Source organism: Parambassis ranga, chromosome 21 (assembly GCF_900634625.1).
Source record: "Parambassis ranga chromosome 21, fParRan2.1, whole genome shotgun sequence".
Classification (NCBI taxonomy): domain Eukaryota; kingdom Metazoa; phylum Chordata; class Actinopteri; family Ambassidae; genus Parambassis; species Parambassis ranga.
Window position 1 is genome coordinate 16,251,254 of NC_041041.1, and position 11,853 is coordinate 16,263,106.

The following is an 11,853-nucleotide window of genomic DNA, read 5'->3' on the forward strand; positions in this document are numbered from 1 at the left end:
GCTGAGTCTATGTGCGTCTAATCTTTAACAAAAACAAAGCCAGATGATGAGATTTGTGTATTTTTTTCTCAAATTGATGAAAGCGTTGCCAATCTGATATACAATAACAATCCAGGATTAACCTGCATATAGTACTTCAGACACATTCAAGCTTTATCCAGTTTCCACTACGGATCATTAAAGTGTAATTTTATTCCAATCTGTCTGTTTCTGTTTGTCTGTCTTTTCCCATTCCTGACCCACTTTTTGTCGTACCCTCTTTCTGGTGCCTGACATTCACTTGTAATTGTTTTTTTCTCCCCCTCTGTTTTTTTCCCCCTTTGTTTTTATTTATTTACTCCAGGTACACAGCGAGCTAATGCCCGAGCTCCTGCACCCTATAAGAGAGATTTTGAGGCTAAACTGAGGAACTTCTATAGAAAGCTGGAGACAAAGGGTTATGGACAGGGACCAGGCAAAGTCAAGTAGGTTTCAACAAACCACATGTTTGGACACAGCTCCACATCAAAAGCCAGATATGTCTTTTTCCACTGTGCCATAGAGCTTCTTTGGTGTATTACAACACATCAGTGAACCTCACTGTTCCACTAGACTATTATAGGTGGGAGTCATTTAGTGCTGATCTCAAGGGGTTCTTGTTTAATTTTATATGTATTGTTTACACAGGTTTGCAGTGAATGTGAACGAGAACATCTCAGAACACCATGTAAACATACACAATGAGTTAAAAAAGAATTGCCTATTGATTTTGTGTGATTTATCCTGATTAGCGGGGGGGGGCAAAAATAAGACATCGGGTGCCGGAATTTGGACACCAATGCTTGGGAGCCTCTGGTCTTCTCATGTGATCTGATACATTGTTGGCCCATATCACAGCAAATAGGTGACATATAGTAAAAGTTAATATAGTAATAACAAGCAAACTGACTAATGTTTGACTGTCAGGGCTAATTTGTACAGTGACTTGGATTGAAAGGCAGCAAACATTTTCAGTTCAGCAACCAAAATAAAAATGTTAGTTTTAGCTGTAATAATCCTGAATCTGTGTGCATTTATGTGTGTGTTGTCCCAGGCTCATCATACGCAGAGACCACCTCCTGGAGGACGCCTTTAACCAGATCATGTGCTACTCTCGTAAAGACCTGCAAAGGAGTAAACTCTACGTCAGTTTTGTAGGCGAGGACGGGTGAGAATGATGCATCTTAGATCAATTACAATATGCATTTTTGCTTCTAGTCCAAAACAATATCAGACTATAACAGGTTGTGTGGTGTTATGGTATGTTTGTTGCAGGCTGGACTACAGTGGGCCCTCCAGAGAGTTTTTCTTCTTGGTGTCTCGAGAGCTGTTCAACCCATACTATGGCCTGTTTGAGTATTCAGCCAATGACACGTATACTGTTCAGATCAGCCCCATGTCTGCTTTTGTGGACAACCACCATGAATGGTGAGATTCCTGCGAAGTGGTGCATGGTGTGTTTTTAATGGCTTGCCTGTATGGATGTTTTTAGGCTGTGCTTGTCTGTAGTGTGTAATTTTGTCTGATCTAAGTGCAAATGCTAAAATAGAAGCAATTTGCAGGATGTGGTGGAGAAATTTGGATGAGTAATCTGTGGCGCAGTGGTCAATTGTGTCTCACTGACTTTGATTGGATGGATAGATGGCTGGGGAGACGGGCAGACTCACACACACAAAAAAAATCCTATATTGTTGGCTTGGAGTGAAAAGGATACAAACTCAGATCTGTCACAGTAGATAAAACTAGAGGCAGCTATTAAGCTGAAGGATGTCAGGTCATTACCTGTGTTCCTGTTGAGACAATGTTTCTGTCAGAGTTTTTTATGATAGATGGGACACAGAAGCTTCGTTAAAGTGGGAGGTGGGTGCTGGATGAGTCATGAACTGTTCCTCCTGGTTGGGTTCTGTCCTATTGACATCAGCACTGTTCTAACTCATCGCAGTAGTAAATCTTTAGGATTCTAATTTCCTGTCAGCATCATATCACCATCTAGTACATCCACAACTAAGAAAATCTTCAAATTGTCCTTAAGCCTAGAGGATAATACATAGAATATGTGACAGAAGAAACTACAACACGTGCAATTATAAAATCTTTTTGCATCTGGAGAAAAAGATTTGCTTCCTACATTTACTATGTTACATTATCTGGTATTTAAAGTAAAGTATGCCACACATTAATCTATGTTTACTGGTGTTCTCCATGCTGTGTCCAGGTTTCGCTTCAGCGGGCGCATCCTCGGGCTGGCCCTTGTTCATCAGTACCTACTGGATGCCTTCTTCACTCGTCCTTTCTACAAAGGGCTTCTTCGCATGTAAGTCCCTCAGCCTGCAGGGTACCAGCACTTGGACACATACTACCCGCCTGTGCTCGCTGAATAAGTTCCTGCTGAGAATGTTTCATTCAGATCCTCTCTGCCAACAGCTGGCTGCATTTCCCATCAGCAGGAGCGGCACCCTTATTAATAGCTCTGTCCAAACAAGCGAAAACCCTGCCAAATGCCTGCACTAAGGACAGATGTTGTAATAATAAGAGTTCTTAACCTCTAGTGCAAACTGATCCTCTCTTGGCTGTGTCATTAGTGTGCAGATATGTTTTTATCAAACAAACAAAGAAGACGTTGTTGTCTTCCTGATTAAATTTGACTTTTTTAATACTTTTATTATTGGTGTTACAAGAGAGATGAATAAAATTAAGATGTAATATCTATAAAACTGAACAAATATACACTCAACAAAAATATAAACGCAACACTTTTGTTTTTGCTCCCATGTTTCATGAGATGGACTTGAAGATCTAAACTTCATTCCAGATACACAATATTACCATTCCTCTCAAACATTGTTCACAAATCTGTCTAAATGTGTGATAGTGAGCACTTCTGCTTTGCTGAGATAATCCATCCCACCTCACAGGTGTGCCACATCAAGATGCTGATCTGACATCATGATTAGTGCACAGGTGTACCTCAAACTGCCCACAATAAAAGGCCACCCTGAAATGTGCATTTTGTTTCTGCTTTATTGGCGGTCTGGGGACTCAGAACCAGTCAGTATCTGGTGTGACCACCATTTGCCTCATGCAGTGCAACACATCTTCTTCGCATAGAGTTTATCAGATTGTCTATTGTGGCCTGTGGAATGTTGGTCCACTCCTCTTCAATGGCTGTGCGAAGTTGCTGGATATTAGTGGGAACTGGTGCACGCTGTCGTATACGCCGGTCAAGCACATCCCAAACATGTTCAATGGGTGACATGTCCGGTGAGTATGCTGGCCATGCAAGAACTGGGACATTTTCAGCTTCCAAGAATTGTGTACAGATCCTTGCAACATGGGGCCGTGCATGATCTTGCTGAAACATGAGGTGATGTTCATGGATGTATGGCACAACAATGGGCCTCAGGATCTCATCACGGTATCTCTGTGCATTCAAAATGCCATCAATAAAATGCACCTGTGTTCTTCGTCCATAACAGATGCCTGCCCATACCATGACCCCACCACCACCATGGGCCACTCGATCCACAACATTGACATCAGCAAAGCGCTCACCCACACGACGCCACACACGCTGTCTGCCATCTGCCCTGAACAATGTAAACCGAGATTCATCCAACGTGCTAGACACCATCGAATGTGAGCATTTGCCCACTCAAGTCTGTTACGGCGACGATCTGGAGTCAGGTTAAGACCCCGATGAGGACGACGAGCATGCAGTTGAGCTTCCCTGAGACGGTTTCTGACAGTTTGTGCAGAAATTGTTTGGTTATGCAAACCAATTGTTTCAGCAGCTGTCTGAGTGGCTGGTCTCAGACGATCTCGGAGGTGAACCTGCTGGATGTGGAGGTCCTGGGCTGGTGTGGTTACTCATGGTCTGCGGTTGTGAGGCCGGTTGGATGTACTGCCATATTCTCTGAAACGCCTTTGGAGACGGCTTATGGTGGAGAAATGAACATTCAATGCACGAGCAACAGATCTGGTTGACATTCCTGCTGTCAGCATGCCAATTGCACGCTCCCTCAATGCTTGTGGCATCTGTGGCATTTTGCTGTGAGACAAAACTGCACATTTCAGGGTGGCCTTTTATTGTGGGCAGTTTAAGGTACACCTGTGCACTAATCATGATGTCAGATCAGCATCTTGATGTGGCACACCTGTGAGGTGGGATGGATTATCCCAGCAAAGCAGAAGTGCTCACTATCACACATTTAGACAGATTTGTGAACAATGTTTGAGAGGAATGGTAATATTGTGTATCTGGAATGAAGTTTAGATCTTCAAGTCCATCTCATGAAACATGGGAGCAAAAACAAAAGTGTTGCGTTTATATTTTTGTTGAGTGTATTTTCTTGCCTGTTGTAATTAACCTTTTAACCCCACTGCTGACAATTGGCTCTGGTTTATCAGTAAAACAGCACATCAATACCTTGTTGACCCCCCTGTGACCCATGTGAACCCTCCCACTCATACAGTCCATGTGACCTGAGTGACCTGGAGTTCCTTGATGAAGAGTTCCACCAGAGCCTGCAGTGGATGAAGGACAATGACATTGAGGACATGCTGGACCTTACCTTCACTGTCAATGAGGAGGTGTTTGGACAGGTGTGTGTGTGTGTGTGTCTTGTGTTTGTTGAATTTGTGACAGCATCAAAGTGATAAAATAAATAACCATACTAAATTTGCATTGCAAATGTGTTATACATTCTGTCTGTCTTTAATTCTGCAGATTACAGAGAGAGAGCTGAAGCCAGGCGGGGCTGGTATCCCTGTGTCAGAGAAGAACAAGAAGGAGTACATTGAGCGAATGGTCAAGTGGCGCATAGAGAGAGGAGTAGCCCAGCAGACAGAAAGCCTGGTTCGAGGCTTCTATGAGGTAAAGCAGACTATACCATGTAGGAGTTTTAAAAAAGAGACTGTCTTAGTCTATAGCCAGGTACTCACATTGATAGGTTTTGCTTCATTCCCCATGTTGATGCTTTGCTATTTAAAGACTCCACCTTAGCGCTTCCAGTAAAAGCCGCTGGGTTACCCTGTGTCTTTCAATGCTCAATATGAACAGCAGTAAGTCAAATTTATTTCAAAGGGTTTCTATGAGTAATGTTTTTAGACAGACCTGAAAAATTGTGAACCTATTGTGTCACAGCCACTCTTCAAAGGTCTGTGCGTAACATTAAATAATGGTCATAAAATACTCCGATGGATGATCAATAGCACTGACGCATTGTGGTTGGGTCATTGCTGTAGCTTGCTGAAACTGGTGTCATATTGTATTTCTACTAGAAATGTGAGAAATACTGTTGATGGAGCCAAAAGAGCAAATGGCACAGTAACACTGCAACTTTGGACTGCAGAAAATCTGACGGATGCACAAATTAGTGAGAATACATTGCCCTTTGACAGTGTAGGAAGGCGGGTGTTCATGCTGTAAAAGCGTAACAGACTGAACCAAGACTGGGCTATTATCTGAACTAGTGCTTACATTACTTTTTTATTCCATGTCTTAAAATAAATGGTATTAACCCAGGCCCTGCTAACACAATACCAAACAAGTCAAATCCAAAATTTACTGTGAACACACTAATGGAAACTTTTCCCACAGTGAGCTCTGATTGTGTGTTTACAGTTATTTCTCAATCTGATGTGTGTGGGAGGTGTGTGATAAATAAATAGGCTGTGCCATATGTCATCCGTTTGCATGTGTTTGTGTGTGGGATTGTTTTGTAGGTGGTGGATGTGCGGTTGGTATCTGTGTTTGATGCCAGGGAGCTGGAGCTGGTAATTGCAGGCACTGCAGAGATTGACCTGGCAGACTGGAGGAACAACACGGAGTACAGAGGAGGTACGTAAATGTGCAGGACGGCAGAGATGCAGATGAAAGTATTTGTGGCATGCTAACGGTAGAATGAGAAAAATGTCCAGTGCATACACTCTGTCTGTTTCTGGGGCACATTCATTCACAACTTAAAGCATGTTGTAAAGTTGTAAAACTGCCCTGAGGCAGGCTCCAAAAGTGAGCCAGTAACCACATACTCCCATCTTAAGATGGTCAACTTTACAGATAAAACAATTGTTTACAAACTGGTACAAAATCATTTTTGACAACTGTTTCAGGATGACTTTTTTTCTATAGACCGCACCTGAACATTACTGATACTTTATCTGGGAGCTTACAAAATGACAGCCAGAACCACACCTGACCTTTAAACTGCCCATCATGGACTCCTTACTGTATGTTCAGTGCATGGCTGCTACACTGATCATAACGAGCTGTAAACATCACCTGATGCTGGGTTTTTGGAGCCAATATAAGGATATTTTTAATACATGTAGAGTATACTGATGGTAAAGCTGGCTAGCAACATAAGTAGTCATCTAGGATAAGGTTATGTTGGAGTTTTTTGAAGAGCAAAAATACGAGTGCCATTCTTTTTAAACTTTTCACCAAGTATTTCATAAACTATAAGCATTGACTGACAACACCAACGCCTGCTCAGCTGTGATGTGTACACTGCTGTTGTATCATGTAATTATAACTCACAGTGCTTTTTGAAATACAGTATATTATTTTATTATTTTTAATGGCCATACAATACATTTTTTAATGTTTTAATGTGTTTTGTTTTGTTTTAATATTTGTCAGCCGTATTAGACTGGTGATGATGATATTAGAGAATGAGCTTATAACGTGGGGAGTCAATGCTGTTTAATCATTATTTTTCATGTTGTGTACAGTACCAGGCTACAGTCTTACAAGAGATGATATCAAAAGATTTTTAAGGGGCTGGTCGATTTAGTCAAGCAGCTGGGAGACAGAGGAAAGTCAAACTGACCATGGCTCAGTGTGAGCCTCTTTTAATAGAGACATTGACAAACCTGCTTCGTCCATTAAACATTAAACAGCACAGCCCATTGAAAAATCACAGCGGAGACAAAGGTGGAGAAGAGATGAGAGGAACAGGGGACAGAGGCCTTATTTGTTATTCATCTGACTCATGCACCATCATCATCTATATCCCCTCAGGTTACCATGACAACCACATAGTGATTCGTTGGTTCTGGGCAGCTGTGGAGAGATTCAACAATGAGCAGAGGCTGAGGCTGCTGCAGGTAGGCTGGGTGACTGCGTGCTCACAGACTGCCCCCATGTGGAGGCTGGCTGCTGTTAGCTTTTAGCTTTTATTATTCCTGGGAGTGCAGGCAGATGTGTGTATGTGTTTTGTTCTGATAAATGTATTAAATTTCTGATTTCCAATGTGACTGTTCTAATATTGTGGATCGGGATTTAGACTTTTTTAAAGAAGTATTTTTTTCAGGGGGAAATAACAAGTGCTAATTAAGTTAAAAATTATACATTGTCTTTACAGGGCCTCTGACATTAGTGTAACAGTTTTCACTATGTTTGTATTTTGTATTTAATTATTTGTAGCAGTTGTCCTCACACAAATTTTAAAAAATAAGAAAAAGAGGTCCTACTGGTCCTCACTCTAAAAACATCCTGCAGCCTGGAATGTGCACTTAAGCACTTGCAGTAGCATTGCCCCTGAGCCACAAAGACTCTGGGTTTTTTCCAAGTGTTTTTGTATAAGGTGCCTGAACAAAGGTCTGTGGTCAACATTTGATTTGGATTTTTTTGCACTAGTAAAAACTTAACTGATGATTTTGTGAACTTTCTTAACAAAACCTGAAAAAAGCAGTTAGTTAGGAAAGATAAATAGAAAAGGTTGTCAGGGACTCAACGCCAAGGGAAAAAATGCTTTGAAAGGCACCTGGCATGGGGATAAGGTCATGGTTTGTCTACATCATCCCTGCTGCACTCTATGAGAGTTTCTGTTTTTATTCACCTCTGTCAGATTTTAAATACTTACAAACTGTGATTTATGAATTATTTTTTATAATTAAAATTAGTTTTATGTCCAAAACTGTCAATTTGTAGTTACATTAAACAGATTTATAGATGATGTAATACTAAATAATGAGGGATGATTAAACTTTCATTGTGTTTAAATGTTTACAAAACATTGTAAAGTGATAAACATATAGTTGCTCCTAAAAATGACTTTCTGTGTTTTATTTTCTGTCTCTAGTTTGTGACAGGCACTTCCAGTATTCCCTATGAGGGTTTCGCCTCTCTACGAGGCAGTAATGGTCCACGCAGATTCTGTGTGGAGAAGTGGGGAAAAATCACCTCTTTACCTAGGTAAGATCTCTGTCTCACAGCATTTTTACAGAGGTACAGCAACATCTGTTAATGTTGAGAAAAGCTGGAGGCTTGTGTAATGTTTATTATCAGTGTTTCCTTAAATTTTAAATGAGAGCTTTTGTGTGCAACGTGTTTTGCAGTATACTCTGTATTCCCTGCTATTTGTCACATTTTTTGAATACTTGGAATTTGAGTGTACATTTACCCATTATTAATAAAGTTAGTCTTACATTACTATATACTCACACACAGTCATATTATTTGACCTGTGTGGGGAAGGTGTTGCACTTTCTTTGAGGTAACTATATTAATATTGCTTTTTTTAGAGTTGGATGTAGGATTTAATTTGTCTCCCTCTCTCCTAGTCCATACAAAACATAATAAATGTGTCATATATCAGCAGAGCCAGACTGAATGTAACATACAAGGTGATCCATTTTGCTTTGATTGTGTTTTTGATTGGCAGGTTAGTCTCAGCATCCACCTATTAATCTTGTGTTGTGTCTCCAAAGGGCTCACACATGCTTTAATCGCCTGGACCTCCCACCTTACCCCTCCTTCTCCATGCTCTATGAGAAGCTGGTAACTGCTGTAGAGGAAACGAGCACGTTTGGCTTGGAGTGACGCCCAGGTTTAACGCGGGATAGAGAGAACCATCTGGAAATCTGTGTTTCTCACTTGAGAGAGACGTGAAAACTAATATCCTCAAAAGGCAACTAACCCCCCACGGATGACTCTGCTGTTTTTTCCAACTGGCTTTACATCTCTCAGCATGCAGGCTTCATTCTGATTCTCTGTCTTTCTCTCTATGCTCTCGATGTTGATCAAGTGAACACCTTTCAGGAAGAAAGACAGAGAATCGGAAAAAGTTTTGAAAAGCTATACAGAACAATTTCTTTTTTTTTGTTCACTGAGCCACATGTGTGCTTTACTTCTTAAGTTAATGGCCTTGGTTACAGGATTTCTAGCACCTCCTTATCTCTTCTTCCTACCTGCACCTCAGAGACAGCTGCTCCCCCCTTTTTCTTTCACTGGACCTCGAAACTGTGTCTATCCTGCACTGGGGCTGCAGTGTTACAAACTATAAAACGAACACACACATACACACTCACCAGGCACCGTTGCACAAGCTGACAAGTATTCACAGCGCAAGCCAGTGTTTCCCCAAAGATGTTTTTTTTTATCAGCATGGAAAGATTTTAGACTTAAAACAGGATGATGGCTGTTTAGTGCAGGGGGGACACACTGGTGTGCACAGAAACAATCTGATAAATAATGATTCTAAGACTGAAAATACATTTGTTTTCACACTTTTGAAGCTGGGCAACCACTCAGATCGTCACATATATTTATGAACAGTCTCAATGGACCCATTGTGATAATGATGCAGCCCTGTGTCTGCATATACAGTGCACAGCTAGGACATCACACACATCACATACATTTATGCAGTGATACATCATTAGCCTTGTAACAGATGACACTTTAGTACAGATACTGACCCACTTCAGTCAGATAGAAATGCAGGGTTCCTGCCTTACAAATTGTTCCACACATCTCTCATTAGGATCCTCTCTCACGTAAACTGATGAGGCCTGCTAATAAGTATGACACGCAAGGTCCTCTCTGATGTAACTAGAGCATGATCGCACCCAGTGAAAGTTATGAATGTACCAAATCAGTGACTGAATGTATGAACCTCAAGCTGCTCTGCAACACAAGCGGATGAGTAAACACAAAGATGAAGGTCTGACATAGAACAGGAAACCATCGGGATGTGGTTGCTTGAGGGAGGCAGAGCACCCAGGTACCGTACCTGGTCAAGACTGTGGCAGGGATGATGTGCCTCTTGAGGTCTCCTGATAATAGTCTGAAACCTTTGAAGGGAGGTTTTATTTCTTTCATCAAATTCATGTCTCTCACAAACAGAAAAAAACTATTGGAGCTGCTGTGTATAAAATCAGCATAAGAAGGAGTCGAAAAGTCTTCTATCTATACTCCAATGATTCAAGGCATTTGTCCGTACTAATAGACCTGATAAGGCGTGATGTTGATGTCAGGAAAAAGCACCATCAATTAGGGCCATATGATTATTATACTTTAGAATCTGTGGCATTTAAGATCGTGCCAGACAGTAGTTTTTTTTTGTCTCAGCAGCATGTGATGAAACATTTCTTAAAGTGTTAGGATCCCTTTCACAAGTGTCCCACATAAACACACACACACATGCTCATTTTCTACGGGGTGCATGCAAGATTACACCTACTGTACAGAATCCTGTCGGAGCTAGACCGCAGGGGCTGGAATAGTGGTAAGATAGCCCCACATGGGATGTGAGATGTGGAGGCAGACTTTCGTATCCCAGCCTCCCACCTCCCCCTCTCAGCCCAATAATGCATGCAGGGTCTTCCTGGTCAGCTCTGTGAGCTGTATCTGGCAGAAACTCCTAGGTGGCGTTGTGTTATAGCTCGATATTGCATGCTGAAATAGTGCAACACACTGTCCTTATTAGCTTTTTTGCATGAGGATATTGCTATCCATTCAGACAAATGGGTAAGGAGCTATAGCTAAGTTGTGTCACTTGGGTTGTGGCGTTCACTCGAGGCATGCGGCCTTATGCTTACCTGACACTGTCATACCTTAAGTGTGAAGATCACGGAAACAGCGTAGGAAGTAGGTTCTTTATGAGCGTGTGAATGTTTGTTTTCTCTATGACAGTGTAATGGCTAGTATCTTGGCAGCATGTTTCTAAAATGTTACTTTAACATGTGCGTGTCTGCCTATCTTAGTAATAGGTTGATGGTTATGGTCCATTGCTTATGAAGTAATGAATCAATAGGGCTGTTTTGATTTTGTGAACCGTGAGAGCACATGTATGTGTACCATGTGTGCAGTCCTGTCTGTCTCTTTGTATATAAATGTACATGTATGTCTGTCCTGTTGTGTGTATAAATATATATTTTGCACCGAATGTACCAAAGGTTTGGGGCTTGCAAAGTCAACCATTAAGCCTGCTCTCTATTTCCATCTAACAAACACATCCCACCTCTGGCTTCTGCAACATCCTTACAACTTCATGTTTGCTTGTGGGGCAGATTTGTGGCATGTTCAGCAACACTTCATCCTAGACACAGCTGCACCACTAGGTCAGTTTAACATTCACCATAAAAAGGCTCTTCTGGTGCAGAGGATTGCCAAGAGTTTGCTTCACATCTGAATGAGGACAACTGCACCTCTCATCTTTCCTAGTTAATTTCTAACAGGACCTGGCTCCGGTTTTCAGAATTCCACTCTATGCAAAGCTCCTGTATGTGTGTCTCCATTTCACTCCAATGATTGTAATAAAAGAGAACAAATGGAACATTTTAATAATTGATATATGATCCTTGTTTGTCTTTAAGAATAGTTTTTTTAATTGTATCAAAAGCTTAGCTCAGCAGACAAAAAGCCAGCTGAATCACAGGTAGTATGTGGAAAGATATTTTAAAAATATTCAAAACAACTATCCCTATACCATTAAATTCTTACATACAAAAAACTAAATATTTAAATCTAGTTAAATTAGTTATACAGCGTGAATAATGTCATGTATTATGTCAGAATTTGAATCAAAAATATACCACTTAAACTCTTAA

General features: G+C 41.1%; 1 protein-coding gene across 1 annotated transcript in view; it reads left to right on the forward strand.

Annotated features, from left to right (window-relative positions):
• Positions 1 to 10,598, forward strand: part of hecw2a (HECT, C2 and WW domain containing E3 ubiquitin protein ligase 2a) — a 36,695-nt gene extending 26,097 nt beyond the window's left edge. The window contains exons 21-30 of the mRNA XM_028433809.1: positions 344 to 464; positions 1,073 to 1,186; positions 1,294 to 1,446; positions 2,234 to 2,332; positions 4,491 to 4,620; positions 4,745 to 4,891; positions 5,743 to 5,857; positions 7,040 to 7,125; positions 8,103 to 8,215; positions 8,731 to 10,598. Coding sequence (XP_028289610.1) covers positions 344 to 464; positions 1,073 to 1,186; positions 1,294 to 1,446; positions 2,234 to 2,332; positions 4,491 to 4,620; positions 4,745 to 4,891; positions 5,743 to 5,857; positions 7,040 to 7,125; positions 8,103 to 8,215; positions 8,731 to 8,842 — 1,190 coding nt within the window. The 3' untranslated portion in view covers positions 8,843 to 10,598. The remainder of the gene's footprint in view (positions 1 to 343; positions 465 to 1,072; positions 1,187 to 1,293; positions 1,447 to 2,233; positions 2,333 to 4,490; positions 4,621 to 4,744; positions 4,892 to 5,742; positions 5,858 to 7,039; positions 7,126 to 8,102; positions 8,216 to 8,730) is intronic.
• The last annotated feature ends 1,255 nt before the right edge of the window (positions 10,599 to 11,853 follow it).